Source organism: Panthera uncia, chromosome F1 (assembly GCF_023721935.1).
Source record: "Panthera uncia isolate 11264 chromosome F1, Puncia_PCG_1.0, whole genome shotgun sequence".
Classification (NCBI taxonomy): domain Eukaryota; kingdom Metazoa; phylum Chordata; class Mammalia; order Carnivora; family Felidae; genus Panthera; species Panthera uncia.
The window spans coordinates 8625870-8645398 of NC_064813.1; the positions used below are offsets into that span (position 1 = coordinate 8625870).

The 19529-nt window shown below is 36.1% G+C and overlaps 1 protein-coding gene across 3 annotated transcripts in view; it reads left to right on the top strand.

The window, feature by feature from the left end:
• The window catches only part of RGS7 (regulator of G protein signaling 7), a 511512-nt gene extending 492443 nt beyond the window's left edge, over nucleotides 1-19069 (top strand). For 2 of the 3 annotated variants that reach the window (XM_049635135.1, XM_049635137.1), the window contains 2 exons: nucleotides 580-661; nucleotides 18386-19069. In XM_049635135.1, the coding sequence (XP_049491092.1) occupies nucleotides 580-654 (75 nt within the window). In that variant the 3' untranslated portion in view covers nucleotides 655-661; nucleotides 18386-19069. The remainder of the gene's footprint in view (nucleotides 1-579; nucleotides 662-18385) is intronic. The other variant, XM_049635136.1, reaches the window with a different exon arrangement.
• The last annotated feature ends 460 nt before the right edge of the window (nucleotides 19070-19529 follow it).

The following is a 19529-nucleotide window of genomic DNA, read 5'->3' on the forward strand; positions in this document are numbered from 1 at the left end:
CATCCGTAAGAAACCATTTGTGTCAAACTAAGGTTTGGAAAGAAGTGTATATTATGACATATAAAATGAAGAAAGTATTTCTTATGTATTTTTATTTTCATTCCATGTATCCCTTTCTCTCTTAAAGATAGTGCATGCATTTCTACATGCTCTTTCTCTTAGCCCTTCCTAAGGCTTTTTTAAAAGTTAAAGAACAATGAGGGTTCTGTGCTTTCTACTTCTGCAGAGAGAAAATGGCCTAATGAGCAGTTTAAAGCCAAAGACTTGGTACGAATGGTGGTTGGTGACAAGATATGCCCACCAAAGACCCACCAGCGTGCCTCTCTTATGCTTTATTTTTTGGGAAGGTGTTGAAAACTGTTGCATAAATCATCCAAGAAACCAGTAGTTTTCCTACCACTGTTTTCTTAGTATCTTGCCATGTGTTTTGGTGATATTTTGGTGATATATTTGTATGTGGGATTCCTTTTTTTTTTTTTTTTTTTTTTTTTTTTTTTTTTTGTATTGTGCCAGTGCCTTTGCAACTTTCTGACGTTGTGTAAGCTCAAACTAAAGCCTTCAACACATTTATTTTTATAGGGCAGAAACATCCCTATTTTCCCATGCCATAAAAACTGTACACCAACACTGAGGGCCAGCACTAACCTGTTATGAAAAAGAGGTAGAAAAATCTTGGTTTATACTCAAGTTTGTCTGCATTGTCTGTTGAGTTGTGTGGTTAGCTCCATGCTGCTGTGTGTGTGTGTGTGTTGTGGCTTTTGCTGTGATGGCCAGTTAAGTGGAGTTATGTGTGTTGAAATGTAAGCAAATTGGATTCAACAAAGACGCTGTTTTTGTTTTTAGTTTCCTTCAAATATCTTTGTGGTGGGGAATGTTAATCAGTTCTATTTATGAATTGCCAGTTGTGACTAGGAACAGAGTATTTGAAAGACTTTAAAAAGCTGTATATACTTTGAACAGTCAATGTGATTGCAAAAATTAAAGGGCTGGAAAATGAAGAACTCTAGGAATTAATCACTCTATAAACTTCAAAAAATTTTGGCTGGTTCTGTTGGAATCTCTGACCTTTAAAATAAAATTTTCCTAACCATGCCTCATAAGTCATCATGAGAAGATAAAGACAATATTTTAAAAAAAGCCTCAAGATTTTGCTGGAGAAAGTAGCTGTAGGCTGTTGCACAGTGCTCTGTGCAACATTTAATAATTCTTCCAAATTCATCCTTTCCTAACATGGTGCTGAAATAATATTGTTCTAAAGATTGGAATGGAATTTTCTTTGATATGATTAAGAGTTATAACACAACATATGGAAGATGGAAAAGGGAAGCAAAATAGTTGTCTTTCCTCCAACACCATCCCCAATTCTGACCTACTTCTCCAACTTTTAAAATAGTACCACATTGTCACACACTGCAAACTTAAGAAAAGATCGATAGGAAATAAGGGGAAGGCAAGCCTAATCATCTACGCCTTCAGTCAAAATTCATACAAGAGATGACAGTTATATTCCAGACATTGTGCTGTGTCTCAGGAGCGTGTATAAGGTAGATACCTTAATTGCTAAGGAATCTCATGGTATAAACAAGATGTTGTGACGCACAGGAGAAAGATAAACTTTTCTGCTTGGTGTTGGGGTGGGGAGGGAGCACCCACAGGTAATGTGAGAATTCCCAGAAGAAATTACATTTAAGTGGATTTCACTAGGACAAGAAGGACATCCATCCTTTTAAGGAGAAGGGGAGAAAAGGCTGGAATTACTGAAGAAAAAGAGGTTGAGTCACATTCACACATATATACACACAACACACTAATACATTACAGATAATCTTCAGACACAATTGTTTGGGGTTATTTTTTCCATCCAGGAAAACAAAAAGTAATATTTTTCATTGGATATTTTGTTTCAGTAGTACTCTAAAGAAATGGAATAAGGAAATTGGAAAGGCTCTCTGATTTCCTCAGTAGATTACAAACAATTGTATCTATTTTATTACTCGTGAGAAGAAAGTTTCTATCCTGGCAATTATTTATATACAAAAATTAAAATTAATATACTATACAATATTAAACCTTAGGATGGTTCGTTTCTATTTGAAGTTCCCTTTAACTCTTTCTATCCTCATTTCTTTTTTTTCCCCTTGGTTCTGTGTTGCTCCATGTTTGTGATTACTTTTAGGGTCAGCAGGTGTGTTAGGAATCCAATGTACCTACATAATAAATTTAATAGGATATCTTTACAGGATCAATACAATAATTCTAACACAGGATGAAAAATGATTTTATTATTAATCAGGTAGACATAATGAAGGCAATATGGAGTTTAAATAAACATTTTAAAGGAGTCCTGTGTGCAGATTAGTCTGGCAAATACAGGGAGGCTACAGGATAGACAGTATTCAAGAAAGAAACAGAAGAGGGAAAATATAGGTAAACAAGTATGTAGACTATGAAAGGGCCTGGGCAAAGTGAGAAAGTAATGACTCCTATTCTTGCCATGTACCAGTCTCTGCACTAGGCACTTTATATTATATAATTTAATATAATCTAACCCTGCAAGTTAGGTATTATTATACTCGTTATGTTACCCATTTTATAAGTGAGAAAACTGAAGCGTCGGAGGAGGTACAAAATTTGCCCAGAATCACATAGTTATTAGGACCTGGCACTGACCCCACATTTATTTTGTTCCCAAATTCTTTCTTTCTCCATTGATCACCTTGCTCCTTCATATACTTCCAACTGATAGAAGATCAGCCACCTGCCACTCCTCTCGAGTCTGAGTCCATTTCCAATTAGTATCTGTTTGTAGAAGTTTATTTACATGTTCTAACACAGTTACTCATAACCTGGCTTATAAAAATGGCATCACTGTTTTGTTTCACACAAGAATCAAAAACGTTTTGCTCGACAGTTCTTCCCAATACCATTAAAACTTCTGTTGGTTGCCGAGACTAATAAACTCTTGCCAGCACCTTACAGAATAAACAGTTAACAGTTGCACAGCATTTTACAATGTTCCAAAGACACTCATTCTTTCTTGCTTGTTTTGTTGTCACTGTTGTTGACATATATGACAATCTGAGGAGGTGGTCGGGCAGGTGTCACCACCCTTTCATAGATGAGCAAATTAAGGAATAGCGAGGATAGATCACTTCACCAGTATCAATCAGTTGTTGAGAATTAAAGCCAAGACTGGAAGCAAAGTTTCCTGACTTTAAATTCACTCCTCTATAGATTACTTATTTTCTTTTCATTTTGCCCAACACTGGAGGGTTAAGAATTAAATTTGTGTAATACCTTCACCTTGCCCTTGTTGTCTCAAGGCATCTCATTTCCTGTGATTTACTTTTTTATTACTTTGTTTTCCTTGCCATCAGATAAGACCTTAAGGGTAAGGTCTTTCAAGGTTTGCTATGTTCTCTCATGCCTTTAAATGTTATTCTTACTACGTAGGCGTCATTCCCTTTGACAGAGTTCATGTGCTGTGCTAATTCTAACAGCTGTTTTCTTCCTCCATCACCATCACCAAATCTGACACCATTTCTCCAACCACTAAAGTCTCATGGCATCTGTCTGCCACACAAATCACAAGGAGAATGGATAGGAAATAAGGGGGGAGGGGTGGGAAACTGGGTAAGAGGATTGATCGTCCACACCTTCAACCACAACTCATATATCGAGTTCTGACTGTACTGCTTACCTCCTCTCCTTAGTTTGTGTGAAGGGGAAATTAAATCAGCCTGGCTCTGGGCTATAAAAGGAGAAATGAGAAATAGAGAATGTTCATGTTGAGCTTCCAGGAACTTGCCTAATCTAACCTCTTTTGGGGAGAAAGTTTACTCTATCTCAATGAAGCCCAGTATCTGCAGAGCCTTTAAAAGAATTGGCAGAAGGGGCGCCTGAGTGGCTTAGTTGGTTAAGTGTCCAACTTCAGCTCAGGTCATGATCTCGTGGTTTGTGAGTTCGAGCCCCGCATCAGGCTCTGTGCTGACAGCTCAGAGCCTGGAGCCTGCTTCAGATTCTGTGTCTCCCTCCCTCTCTATCTGCTCCTCTCTCTCTCTCTCTCTCTCTCTCTCTCTCTCTCTCTCAAAGCTAATAAATAAAAATTAAGAAAAATAAAAAAAAAAAGAATTGACAGAAAGGATATCATGACCATCTTGGCTGTCCCAACCCTGTGGCCCCAGTACTTATGCTAGTGCATTAGGCTTGGAAGGCATGCTCTGGAGATGGTCATAAATTACCAGAAGTTGTGAAAACTCTGTGAGAGAATTTTAACAAAAGCATTGAGTTGACTCTGAAATCAGTTAATCTTTTGGGATCAAATCTTTATGTAACACTATAATTGATTGGTATGCATACTAATAAGAACAAATGTAAATAAAATCCTGTAATTTCCTTGGAGTGTTAACAAGTGAGAAAGATAGAATACTTAGTTCTTTTAGAATGTTCTTTTTGTTTACGTCTAATTAAATTTTTTACCTGAGCTCATTATGGAGATGCTGGTTAACACACCTCATGTAAATTTAATATATGCAACAAATGAGGTAAAAGAGCCCAGACCTGAAAGCTTGACATGTTAATATTTACATTTGAAACCTAATCCATGCTTTCATGCCATATGAATTTTTAGAAACTGCTGAACCCCTGCTTCTTTACCTATAATCTCTCTAGCCAGGAGTAGCTTTAGTTAGCACTTTGCACAAACATATATAAATGAATATAAGTATTCTTTATATAAATACATAAATAAATGGGGTTATACATTGCATATGCTTTTGAAACATGCTTTATTTGCTTAAAATGCATCACAAATATCTTCCAGGTCTTTTCATATTCTTCTACATAATTTTACTTATTGTCTACACAAATTTCCTCTGAATAGATATACTTGAAATTTATTTTCCAGTTTTCTATTGATGGATATCTACATTGTTCCTTCTTTCTTTCTTCATATTGTAGATCAAAGTATGATAAATATCTGTCAAGTAAAATATTGTTTTTTTTTCTTATGGTCATAAAAATTTTAATTGCTTGGTTAAATGGAATGCAAAGTTATAAAAGATGTTTACTTATTTATTTTTCCTCCTCTCTTATCTTTATATTTTCCCTAACACGAGAGCACACACTAGATGAAAAAATAACTGGTTGAAGAAGACAGGAATCATACTTTGTATTCTTAATTTCAAAACTGTGTTACACATTAATAAAAAATTGGTTACCATTTGGTCCTCAATCTATGAAGAATTGTAGTCACATTCTGGGAGTCTTTCGCTGTTTTTTTTAAGACACTGTCAAAGGCTCTAGGGATTGTTTCTAGTTAAATGATTTTTAACTTGGTTTTTCATCAAATGTGAAATCCAGCATAAAATCTTCTCCACATACGCTAATAACCGCCAAGATTATACATTGAGACCATTCAGTCAATTCAGTATAATCCTATGAATAATACAGATTCCGGGCTTGGGAAACACAGCCCCAGACTAGCTGTGGGGCAATGCCAGGAGTAGGGCAATGCAGTGTGAAATCTATTCGTGTGGACCTCCCAACTGCCCATTGGACTGGACATTGGTTCCATTTAGGATTAAGCCCTGGCACTTCTGGTCGAGTGCTCTAGATTTTCCTTTGGGTTTACAGGTACCTTAAGTGTAGATAAACTTTGTTAGAAAGGATCCTGTATAAACTTGTCACTTGTTCAGATTTGTTCACTATGAGTAATTCCAATAGAGAAAAATGACCTGGTAATCTAAGATCCACTCATACACTACATTTTTATCATTGTTTTTATATACTGTTTTACTAGTCTGGATTATTCATTCACTTGGTATACATTAAGTTTTGACTATCCTATAGCCTGTCTTTGCTTTCATTTCCCTTGATACCAATATCTACCACAATGTAGTAAAGACAAACCTTAGAGTATTCAGAATGGTCCTTCTCCAGATTGTGTTTTTACTAATGAAGTTGCATTACAGCAAAGGCTTCAAGGACTTAGTGAGACCCTTGATTTACATAAGCATCCCTCATAATGAAGCAGATTCTGCTTCAGATAAACATCCATCACGATATACCATAGATTAGGGAAGGTTTTTATTTATTTTATATCTGTACACCTGTGAATGCATACTAATGCATACTAATCTGAAGGAGAACTTTGTGCATATTCTTTTCTGGTTGAGATTCTTTGCTTGAGATTACAGGTATATTCATAGAGATCTCTATGTTAGAAAATTCCTAGAGCATCTTAGGTAAATATAATTTATAAACTGGTTGTTGGGGTTTCCCACCATAGATATTACCAGTAAATACCTAAAATCTATCTGCTAAAAGATGAAACATTTTCTCCTCTTTCTTCTCTTCTGGACCTGAAACTCATTTATCATTTTGTTGTTGGCATATATGGCTATCTATCTTGTTTTACTGAAACTGTTTGTGGTGATAACTTGCCTAAGAAAGCAATTTCAGGTTCCCTGCAGCATGTGGTAAATTGATTGGTGTGAAATGTAGCTGATTTCATTTGGACAGCATATCTTTGTGTTCCCCTAGTAACATCATTAGTTCTTAAATTGCCACTCAAGTTTTATAAGCTGTGGATTGTATGGTGGTTTTGGTCAGGGAGCATCCAATGCAACCCTGGGGGTTCCCAAGGAATGTTTTTTTTTTTTTTAATATGTATTTTTAATGTTTATCTTTGAGAGGGAGAGAGAGCATACGCATGGGAGGGGCATAGAAAGAGGGAGACACAGAACCTGAAGCAGTCTCCAGGCTCTGAGCTGTCAGCACAGAGCCCGATGAAGGGCTTGAACTCACAAACCATGAGATCGTGACCTAAGCTGAAGTTGGATGGTTAACAGACTAAGCTACCCAGGTGCCCCCTAAGGAATGGTTTGAGGCTGCTGAGTAGACAGTCCCCAGTGGGAAACTTCCCCATTCCTAGTACATATCCCAGAGGCAGAAGTTTAATAGCATTTCCCAAAGTACTGTTCTAATATACGGGAAGCCTTGGGTTAACACCAGTAGTTACAAGGTCCCAGTTTCCTGTTTAATTGGAAACCACCCTGGCGGCTCTGCATAACAAGTTTATAACCCAATAGTACTCATGTATCCAAGCACTATTGGATTCTTTTATCCAACAGCAACAGCAACAAAAACAGTAATTGACCACCTGCTGGGGGTCAGACACTTTGCTCCCTATCTTAGAGTACATAGATAATAAGAAATAGCTACAACTGTTAGGAAGCTTACAGTTTTATAACAACAGATATTAACAGAAGTAACTACTTTTGGGATGCCACTAATGTGTACCTAAGTTGGTTCATTCTTCTCAGGAAAGTTAACTGTTCAGTGAACAGAACGAAATTCCTACTAGCTTCCCACTAGCTTACTTCATATAAATCATGCTTAAAGCAGCACAGAGTAGGCAGGGAGAAGAGTTAAGTAAGGCCTAAGCAAGAGACCTGCCTACTGGATAGTTGGGGGAGCTGGCCCTGAAGGGGAGAGAACAAAAGCAGAACTGGAAAAAGTGTCTGAGCACTTGATAAACGCGGCTGTGTCACAGGCAGGGACTGCCATGAAGTCTCCAGTTAGAGGAGCATAGTACAAAAGAAGGTCATCAAGGAGATGCCTTGTATTCTGGATCCACACACTAAGCCATCGTCATCTCTGCTGAAGATGTGGGTGGAGGGCAAGTTAGGAGAACCTAGAGACAGGAGGACATGTTTGCAGGATTAGCAGCTACTATATTAATCCACACCTGAAGATAACAAGAACTGGGCCAGTAAAATAGAAAAAGTATAGGTGGGAGTGTAGAACTTTTAACACCAGTAAGTTTACATATAGGCTAAAACATTTTGAACCAAGTTTGTTGGAAGAGTTGATAGAAAAATAAACTTCAAACTATCAACTAGGAATTGTAAAAGTTACATAAGAGGTAATTTTACATTATCACTTTGATTTTATTTGAAGATATGTAAAATTGAAAATTACTCAACTATATCTGAATCTTACATCAAGTCGCAGAATTTAGCTGAGTAACGCAAGAGAATATGGAATGTTCCAGTGTGCTTACGTACTCAGCCTTACAATGTTTGGCAAAGGAGTTGCAGATAATCAACCGAATCTCTGTATCAGTCTCAATTACCTCATTGAGTTAAATAGAATTTAAGAGAATTACATAGAGTTAAATACAAGTTCATCAATGGTCTAAAGGCAGCATGTTTACATATTCTTTTCAGAAATTTGTTTTATGTAGCTAGGAAAATAAAAACGGAGCTTAACTTGATAAAGATTGGTTTTGTTATGATGTCTAAATTTAATTTCCGCTAAAAGTAGATTCATATGTTAATTATTTCTAGATATGAGGTCTTACTAGGCAACCCTATATCATCACCAAGCCATCTATTTCTCATTTTTTCTTACCCATTCTAAAGCCACATGTACCATTGCTATGTACTCATCAGCACCATTTTTATACTGATGACCAGCCATGCTGGTCAAAAAAAAAAAAAAAAAAGATTTTTACTTTTCTATAACTTTTGCTAGGACTTCAAGGCAATACAACTAAAATAGGCAATTTAAAATTAAAAAATAGACATCTTTATATAAATTGCATACGTTTATTGACCTAGATATGTTATGTTCAATCCTACAGTCACCCTGTTACATTTTCTTAGGCACCTCCAGATACCCTCCAGCAAGCCCAGACTGGGCAAAATCCCATATCTCCTGCATTATGCGTCACATTTTGATGGCTGTTTTTTTTCGTTGTTGTTTTTAAGTGGCTTGGATCTACGAGTAATAAGAGCAAACATTGGACAACTCCAAATACAATCCTTATACCTATAATTTCAACCAGAAAAGACCATTATTAAGATAGACTTGTGGTATTGAAAATTTAAAACACCATTTCTAAACTCTACTGACTATTGTTTCTGGAAAAGAAAATTTCTGCTATTATTTTTATTTTTATTTTTATTTTGGTTTGTGAAGTCATTTTGATTTACTCGCTTTGATATTAAAGATTTTTTTCCCTTCTATTTCATCAGGAACAGAAAAATTACCCAGTAGACATGGCTGAATCACAAAAGGGGATAACAAACACCTATTATCAAGGGTATTCACTTGACACATGCTTATTAATATCTAAGAGGAACATATTTCTCATAAAACTAGTAAAAGATATTGGGAAGTCTTTAACTTTTCTAATTATAAAAGTTAAGTCCTCAAGGTACTTTGAGGAGATACTGAATTTTTTAAGCCTCTGAATTGAAAAGGAATTTAGAGGCTTCAATTTCCCCAGGTTCAGTGGCCAGCACATTGCATCAATCTCTTCTGTGGGTGCAGTCACAAGTAGGCATCTAGCATTCCCTGGCTCGTAAGTTCCAGAGATGTGGTACTCTTGGAGGGCACAGGAAGTCCATGCCACATATTAGAAGTTCATTTCTTATTTTCAGCATAATCTACTTTTCTGTAGCTTCCATGCAATCTCCCTAGTTCTGTCTCTGGAACTGGACAGAATAAAATAAACATTTATCTAGATCTTGACAGCTGTCAAATTTCTTGAAGGCGTGATTACATAAACTCCTTTCAAATGTTCTTTTTATTTTCTTTAGCTAAAATCTCAAATTTGCTGTTTTTCTGTGCAGTTCAACTACCCATATCCCATAATCTCAAAATCACTGGGGCTTGGAAAATACAGATTTCATTACCTCATACAAGATAAACTGAGTCAGAGGCCTTCTCTCTCTCTCTCTCTCTCTCTCTCTCTCTCTCCTTTTGCCCCTCTGCCCCCATTTACATTTTGTTACAAACATGTCAGAACAATAACATTTAAGAACTGTTATCTAGGTAGAAGCAGTCCTACCTGACCTCTTCTTACCAGAGATCCATGGTTCTCATATTTGGCTGCAGCAGAAACACCTGATGAGACAGATTGCTAAATCTCGCCTCTCATAAGGTCTGATTAGCAGTTTTCTGCTGAGATCCAAGAATTTTCATTTTTAATTAAGTCTTAAGTGATACTGCTCCTATTGGCTTTGAGACCATGCTCTGAAAACCACTGCTCTAGACTAATGGACGCTCTCTCCCAGCTGGTAGATGCCAAGGGCACAACAAATGTCACAGCTAAGAGGCAACCCTCCAGTTGTGCCCACAGAGTTCGGCAACTACCAGTTGAATTATGTGGTTAACAGTCAATTATGTTTGTTGCCATGTTCATTTTATCATATCTGAATTGATACTAATTACATAACTAAATATATCAGCTTCTGAAATTTGAGTATGAAAAGGAAAGATGTTTCTATGAAAACTAAGCTGGATACTTAATGGGACTCAATATAGTAAAGATGCCTTAAATTGCTATTAAATTCAATCTGAGTAAGACTTGCATCATAAAAATGTATTTCTAATGTTTTCTCATGTAATAGTCTCATGTTCTTTCATCATCTTGTTTGCTTACCTCAAACATTTGCTCCAGTCAGCAGTCCTCCAAAATGGTAACTGAATACAGTACTAGAGACATAACCTAACCAGCACAGATTGGGGATATTGTCTTCCCAATAGGAAAAAAAAAATAGAGGGTCACCTGAGTGGCTTAGTCAGTTAAACATCTGACTCTTGATTTCAGCTTAGGTCATGGTCTCACGGTTGGTGAGATCAAGCCCCACACTGGACTCCATGCTGACAGCACAGAACCTGATTGGGAGTCTCTCCTCTCTCTCTCTCTCTCTCTCTCTCTCTCCCTCCCTGTGCCCCTCCCCCATGCACACATGTGCATGCATGCTCTCTCTGACTCTCAAAATAAATAAACTTTAAAATAAAAACAGAAAAGAAAAAGAAAGAAGAAAGAAGAAAAACCTGACATGTAACTTACAAACCAGCCTGAAAACTGCACCAGCTTCCCTCCCCTCCCCCTGGTTCCCAATCACCACAGCCATGTCAAAATGTAGAGTCATTTGGGGCTTAAACTTAAAAAAAAAATTCTCATCAGTTCAGAGTACGTCTCCTCAATCTTGCTAGGTTTTTGGTGAGTGGTTTATTTTAATCTAAATTTGGCTTTGTATCCTTCTTTTCATTAAACTTTATCTTGTAAGTTATAGCTTTATATAAGTTTTTAAAGTATCTCTTAGTTACCCAGCCTTTTAACCAAGATTACCAAGTTTGCATATGCATATATTTTATCAGAACTACATCAGTTTAATGGTGAAAATAACTGTTTAAAAGACCATAGAGAACAGAGAGGAAGACAGAGTTCCACTACTCCAATAATTAGCACACCTTGAAGATAGCGTTTTGTTTAATTACAAACTTCATTGACCCTTCTGTATCTTGGCCACAGAGATACCACAAAAGACTGCTACATGACTTACTCCACAAACCTTTGTTAAAGCAACCAACCTCCTATCCTCAAGTCTGCTAAACCCTTTTTATTTATTATTATTATTTTTTAATGTTTGTTTGTTTATTTATTTATTTTTAAATATATGAAATTTATTGTCAAATTGGTTTCCATACAATGTTTATTTATTTTTGAGAGACAGTGAGAGAGAGAGCACACACACAAGCGGGGAGGGGCTGAGAAAGAAAGAGTCACAGAATCCGAAGCAGGATCCAGGCTGTCAGCACGGAGCCCAATGCAGGGCTCGAACTCACGGACCGCGAGATCATGACCGGAGCCGAAGTCGGCTGCCCAACCGAATGAGCCACCCAGGCGCCCCAGACTTGAACAGTTTTAAAAGAATACAAATAGTCAATAAATATGACAAAACAGAAAGAAAATCTATCTTCATTAATAGTCAAGTAAAATTTTAAAAACAACAAAATAACCTTTTCCTCCAAATAGGTTATTTTTTTAAATGATAATATCTAGTGGGGTTGCCTGGGTGGCTCAGTCAGTTAAGGGACCAACTTCTGCTCAGGTGATGATCTCATGGTCCTTGAGTTGAAGCCCCACGTCAGGCTCTGTGCTGACAACTCAGAGCCTGGAGCCTGCTTTGGATTCTGTGTTTCCCTCTCTTCACCCCTCCCCTGATCATGCTCTGTCTCTCTCTCTCAAAAATAAATAAACATAGGGGCGCCTGGGTGGCGCAGTCGGTTAAGCGTCCGACTTTAGCCAGGTCACGATCTCGCGGTCAGTGAGTTCCAGCCCCGCGTCAGGCTCTGGGCTGATGGCTCGGAGCCTGGAGCCTGTTTCCGATTCTATGTCTCCCTCTCTCTCTGCCCCTCCCCCGTTCATGCTCTGTCTCTCTCTGTCCCAAAAATAAATAAAAAAAAAACGTTGAAAAAAAAAATTAAAAAAAAAATAAATAAATAAACATAAAAAAATTTTTTTTAATTCTAAAATGATAATATCTAGTGTTAGAAAGGGAGTAAGTAAACCAGTGTTTTCATACACAGTTAATAGGAATACAAATTGCTAAACACTTTTTTTGAACAGAACTTTACAGAATATGTCAAAAGTTTCAAAATTCTTTCACTTTCAATCAGTAATTCAACTTCTAATAATTTAATTCTGAGAAAACCCAGATGTTCACACATATACAAGAATATTCATTATACCATATAACTGCCAATCAAAAACACAACCTTAATGTACAACAATTGTGAATTTCTTACATACATTAAGGTATATCTACCTAATGGAATATTATACAACTATTGAAAATTATTTTTCAGAACAGTGGCTTTCATCTTTTTTTGTATTGTCACCCACATTTGACATAATAATTAATATGTGTTTGTGTGTGTGTATATTGTATTACTGTATAATCTGCTTGTGTGTGTTTATATGTGTGTAGAACTAAAATAATATTTCAGAAACAGTACATCCCCTTATGATGTGTGATGCACTTTGATACATGCTGATATTAAATTTTTTTCTTAATGTTGGTAGCATCTGTCTAAATTGATTTCCTTTTTCACTAATGCAATGAATTTGAAATTATTTTACAAAAAAAACCATGTAACATGAATAATATGTATGTTACTCATAATAAGCCAATGCTATGCACAAAATGGCTTGTAAATTTCAGTTTTTTGTAAAAACATAAAATTAAAAAAATTCATACAACATAGAAGGATATATTAGTATGTAAATAACTGTATTTAAGTAATGTTTGTTTCTTATTTATATTTTTCTATGTTTCCCTCATTTTTCTAATGGATATATACCACTTTTATTTTAGGAAAATATTTTAAACTAAGAAAATGAAAGTATTTGGTGTTACTTGTTCTTTCTCAATATGCACAGGAAGCTAGTAATCTACACTTAAATGTAAATGTGTTCACAAACCCTCTCTTTCTGGTATAATGATAGAATTTTTTCCAGTGCTCAACATCACATATACCATCCCCCAAACTAGCTACCGAGTCCTTCTTTTCCTTCCTTCCTTCTTTTCTTCCTTCCTCTCAACAATTTGATTACATCTTTAACTTTTTTAAAGTTAAATTTTTAACTTTCTAGGAACTGACACTCCCCATAGTTTTGCTAAAATTATTCACATGTTCAGTAAACTCACCTGCAAGTTTACCCAGGAGAATTGGTTTCATTTTAAGCAGGGAAGAGCTTTCCAAACACGTAGTCTAGCTTCAATTCCTTCTTACACCTTTTCAATTAATTTCCTTGATAGGAGCACCCAGGACAAAATAAGAGTTAAAAAGACCCAGATTCTGTCATTTAATTAGTCAATATTTAGGGTATGGCTAGAGTGTTTCCCATTTTTCACTCTACTGTGCCTCTCCTCCCCCAAGTCAAAATTTACTTAGCCCAAGACATTTGAATCTCATTTCCCTGGTTTCAGGAAGTTTAGTCTTAAAATATGACTTCAGCCAAGGATCTCGACTCATGCAAAGAATCAAGTATGTATTTGAGGACTTCTATAATGTTAATGTTGTTTAACAGCTATTGATTTTTTCACCAAACCAATCGACTTAATGAATTATACAAAACGGCTTGTAAATACACTAGCTCTTATTCTATGGGCAAGAAAGCCAAGAGAGGGAATCAGCAGAGCAGTTTAGGGGGCCAGTTAGAAGAGTCTAGCAAAGACATTGATAAGGTTGTCTTTGAAGAGTGGATGGGATCTGAACAGGTAGATGCAAGGATAGTGGCCCAAGCTGATAGAGATAAAATGAACCATATTGTGGAGTGATGATAGGCAGTTTGAAAGGCCAGGGTAGCCATGTTATGAAGTATTTGGGAATTCAGGCAAAGACATTTGTACTTCTAAGTGAAACAAGGGCATTTTTCAACATGAGAGTAAAAACCCAAACAGCATCCTTGAGTTCAGTGTTTCTAATTGCACACCCCGTCTCTGGCCCAGCAGTATCACATCATCACCAAGCAGTCAGCTCCTTATCACATAGGGGTGGGGCTGGCCTCTGTGAGACAACTGGGTCACATACACCAACAGGCACTCAATGGGAAGACGCATTTTCTTGTTCTCAATCCCTCAATATGACCTCTGGAGCCTACAAGACGTTCTAGAATGTACTCCAGGGTCTAGAGCAACACTTAGGAGACAGTAGGATGCAATGACAGGAAACATACAAGTTGGAATGGTAAGGGAATGCGTGAGTTAAGAGGTTAACTATTTTTTTAATCCAAAAGATGCTAATAATCCCCTACTTTTCTCTTTAAGCTCTTTCATGGCTGTCTTCTAAACATCTATCCCTTCATTTCTCCTTGGTCTGTTGAGTGTCCTATCGACTGAGAAAGACTGCTGTGTGTTTTTACAACAGTAATAAAACAAGTGGCTTAGTCACCCAAGCATATGTAGCTTCTCTGCACTCCCTTTATGGATTAGTGTCTGCAGGAAAGGAGTATGGAGAGTTACCTCCATCTCCATAGTGTCTCAGGCTCTCAGAGTAGAATTAAGAGCCTGGCTTTCGTATTCATGTCTACTGATTCACAGTTCCTTATTGTCAACTTTGTGTTACTACTTTGAGACCAAGAAAGATTTTTAAAATCATGTAAAATTCTTAAATATTGTTAGTTACTTTAGAAGAGCTAAGAACAAACACATAGGTTGCTTGTTTTGTTTTGGGGTGTGGGGCATATTTTCCTAACTATAACAAAATCTCTACGCAGCATTTAAGATAAGGAGGGATTGATTTGATGGAGGTGAGGTTTTACTGTGAGACACCAGAAAACTCTCCTTGTTTATATGAATTTTTGTGACAACTATATTGTTTGTAGATTAGGTAGATACAGTATTCACCTAGATGCCAGCAAAATCTGAGGTGTATTTTGTCCTGAAACTGATTATGTGCTTCTTTTTTTTCCCCCACTAACTAAATATTACAAAATCTCATAGGATTTTGAATTTTTGTTTTGTTTTGTTCTGAGTTTCTGTCTTTGTCTTTCCTATGGATTGCTGTTTCCAATGTAATCCTTATTCTTTAGAATCTTATCAGAAAGGGATAAGTGACACAACACATATGTAGTCATTTGGTTTAAAATAAATGTTATTCATACAGAATTCAATTGTAAGCAATTTGGTAAAAATTGCAATTGTTTAGGGTTTTTGAGCCCTCAGTTCCCAGTATTAAGATTTTAGAACTTAGTTATAAAAATTTCTCAGATTCTTCAACTTGAAAAAATTATGAAAAGATAATTGGCAAGGGCTGATTCCATACAGCCTCCAAGGAACTGCACTGGAAAGGATTTTTACAAAACAGCAGATGCATAAATACATCCTTTCTTACCTACAAGAAAGGATCAGTGTTATTTTTAATTTAAGTTTTCCAATAGAATGATTAACTATATTTCCTTCTGCACTAGAATAGTGCCTATCTTTTTTTTTTTTTTCCAGTGTGTGAACAAGGCAGGATTTGAACAGGGTTTACCAACAGATTCAAATCAGATCTTCAAATCCGCATGACTCCTTGCGTACCCATGTTGTTTACTTTGACCCCAGACTGGGGAATTTAATTTTTTTTTTTTAATGTTGTACCCAGATTTGCCTTTTGGTTGTCTCAGTGCACAAAATGAATATCCTTATTACATTAAGTTCATATCAAACAAAGTGTTTCATCATGTGATTGTTTCCCATTTCTGTTCATCTGTTTTGCTATTATCACAAACTTCCAGATTGACTGTAGGCCTGTACTTTTCTATGGGGCTCCATGAATGAGTGTTTTGTAATGATCTCCTAGGACAATAGCCTTTCAAGCTAATGTCGTACCTCACTCCCTTTTTAGTGAAGCCCATACCATCCCAAGTACTAAGAGCTTCAAGGATGTTTCAAAAATCTGGAGAAAGAGAGCCATGTTAATATTTATTAGATTTTTTCAAAGATAACCATAGTTTTCATAGTCCAAATAAAAAATGATTCTATGAGTTCCAAATGAATTTCTTTCAGTGTTACTATTTCATTCTTCTTCCCAGTAGCTTTTAACAAATCGCACTAATCAGTAGTTTTAAAAGTAACAATTTTACATTAGCATCTTTCCCCTCCTCTACTGCCGTGCAAGCATTCAGTCTTATGCCTCAATAAATATGACATTTTCTTCATCCCACAAATGACATTAGAGATAGTAAGCAGTTTTTAAAAATATATTGTTCAGCCTCAGAATATATATATATATATATATATGTATATACATATATAAACTCATGTACACACTTATAGTAACAGCACAAGAATTGAATATAGTAGTAAATGTAGGAAATAGTTGTGGTCTTCAAGTATAGAAGGGTAGCTTTGAGATTCCAAAATTATTTGATCAATTTGCCCGGGTTTGGAAAAGCAGTAAAACTTTAGATTCCAATTCATTAGCAACTCTATGCCCTTCTTAGAGTCAGAATAGTGACTTTGGTCTCAGTGTCCTAATTAGAAAACCTATAACAATAAAAACAATGACAGCAATAATATAGTGAGGTAATAGCCAACATGAACTTAGTACATAGAATATTCCAAGACTAGTTTTAGGCAATTTAGGTTCATTATTCTTCAGAAGAAAGCTTTTAAGTAGGTACTGTGATTATCCCCATTTTATGGATAAGAAAACAAGCACAGAAGTGGAGACAAAAAGAGCAAACATTTTGTTTATAAGGCCAATATATAATGTAAAGTAGGGTGTCTTGTTAACAAACTTTTTCTTTTATTTTTTTTCCTCCAATAAAGTGACTAAAGCATAGCCAGTGGGAAATTATCTTCTACTATTAGTTGCTGAAAGCTAAGTTTTGATCCCTTTTCCCCGATTAAAAGGAAACGGTGCTTGGTTTTCATTGCTGCTGTTCATGTCATCCTCAAGACCCTTGTCAGTTACTGTGAAGCGTGTAAAGAAAGCTTGATTTTGAAATCATTGATCATATCTTAAACATATTGCTTTTTTTCTCCGAAATATGGCCATGAGTGATGATTTGTCTCCCAACAGCAGACCACTTTTTATCAAAATCTGATCCATATTAGTAGTAAATCAAGACTATTATTATGAGTAATTTATTACTAAAATATTATATTTCTCAGAAAATCTTTTGTCTTTCCATTATTATTTTATCCTCTGAGAAATATAAATTTCCTTCAATAAGTGGACCATCTTATTTTCATTACTAGTACATATAAAATGAAACATGAAACAGAAACTATCAGTTGACAATCTGTTACTTTGATCAGAAATTTAAATTTTTTATCTCTCTAGAGTACTAGTATCAACAGGGACAGTGTTGGCTTTCAAGATTTCAAAAAAAATGAATATGTACTCTAGGCATTAACACATATGTGGAATCAGAATATATGGGATTTTTCTGAGGTTGGGGTTGGAGGAAATTGGGTGGAAAAGGATAAGAAGATGTCTATGGTTTGAAGTCAGAAGCAAATAGACTTTTATCTGTAGATGTATAATTGGCACTTTTTTCTCCATTATCACATAGGATGGGGGACAGACTCAATGTGAGTTTCTACCACCTTCAAAAAAATGAATTTTATTTAATTAAGTCGTACACTCTGCATATCTAGATATTTATAAACATGACACTAATTCCAGCAATTGAACAAGAATGCATTCACATTGCTATCTTTCAGAGCAGTTTACTAAGGTTTGTTGTAACATGTTTAGAACCAGTTGCAAATCTAGGTGTTGCATCATTGCTAAGCCTTGATGAAACGTTTATGAACATGTTTTATTATTTGCTAATCTGTGCTGTGAACCCATCAGTCTGTTTGCAGTGGGGAGGAAGTGGGTAGAGGGGTGGGAGGGTAGAAGAGGGGTGGATCATTTTGTTTGATGTGTTGGTGGAGGGAGGAAGGAAGTTGAACTAAGGTGTATCTAAAGGGTTCCATTTTGACCCTTGCACTAAAATCAACTGCAGTAAATAAATGTTACTCCTAATCGGGTTTTCAGTGATCATACTCTTTTTTTCCCCCTTGTTTTATATTTTTTTTCTCAGGGGAAATCTCTCACGTCAAAGAGGTTAACAAGCCTCGTTCAGTCCTACTAAAAGGATCATCTTGTAGCATGGAAGCAGACTGGAGTCATTGCATATACTTTGTAGCTCTTTGTTGTTACCTGGAGCAGAGGACATTAGGCCAAGATGTTGCATGAGCAAAGGACCTGAATTGTTCTCTCTTTGTGTACATTCAGGCATTGCCATTCCAAGGGATTCTACCGTCTCAATGCCTCCACTGCAAAATGTTGTCTGCTTACTTTCTCCTTGTACTAAGCTGGATCTGTGTCGTTTCCTTTTTAACAAGTTCAAGTGGAGTAAACCTTTTTTTTTTGTCTTTCTCTTAAAGCTTCTGCTAGACACACAGTTCACTGAAAATTCACTCAGTCAAAAACTGGAAGAATTGTAAAAGAAAAAAAGCATATATCAATAAGTATACATATGGCTTCACGTTTATTAACCAATAAGTTAGCACAGAAAGTTTCATTTCACCAATGTGTTCACAGTCAGAAACAAGCTTTGTCTTTGTCTGTTGTCTATACATTCTCAGTTAATGTTTCTTGCATTTATTTTTATACCATATTTAAATAAGAAACACCTTTTACTCCAAATGTATTAAAGTTGATCCCTTCTCTGTAAATTTGTGTATGTTTATATTGTTGTTTTATCTTTCATTAAAAGATGCAGAATCTCCTTGTTTTTGTAATTTTGACTTCCACACGCTGATAAAGAAAATGCTGAAAAACATCCATAAATGTAGACTTGCAATTTAAGCTATCACCCTGCAAGTTTATTTTAGGGCTTTAAGGCAACCCTGGATGGTACAGGAGTCAGGAGCTGACTGAAAGTGTTTCATCTGGGGGCTAGGCCAGGACTGGATAGATTCTTTTTCTCTCCTGCAGGAGCAACACAAACTGGCCTTTCACATTTTCAGAGCAATTTACCAGCCCTTTCAGCCTCATTATGAATACGCATCTCTATGTTTGGCTAATGGCTAATGGGAATTAGGTTTGAGTGTGACTTCCCAACTCAGAAACTGGTATTTTTCTTTCAAGTATAATTCTAAAAATGCCTTAAGTCAGTGGCTTTTAACTCTTTGGTGGTTACAAATTCTTTTGAGAACACAATGGTGATTACTAATCTTTAG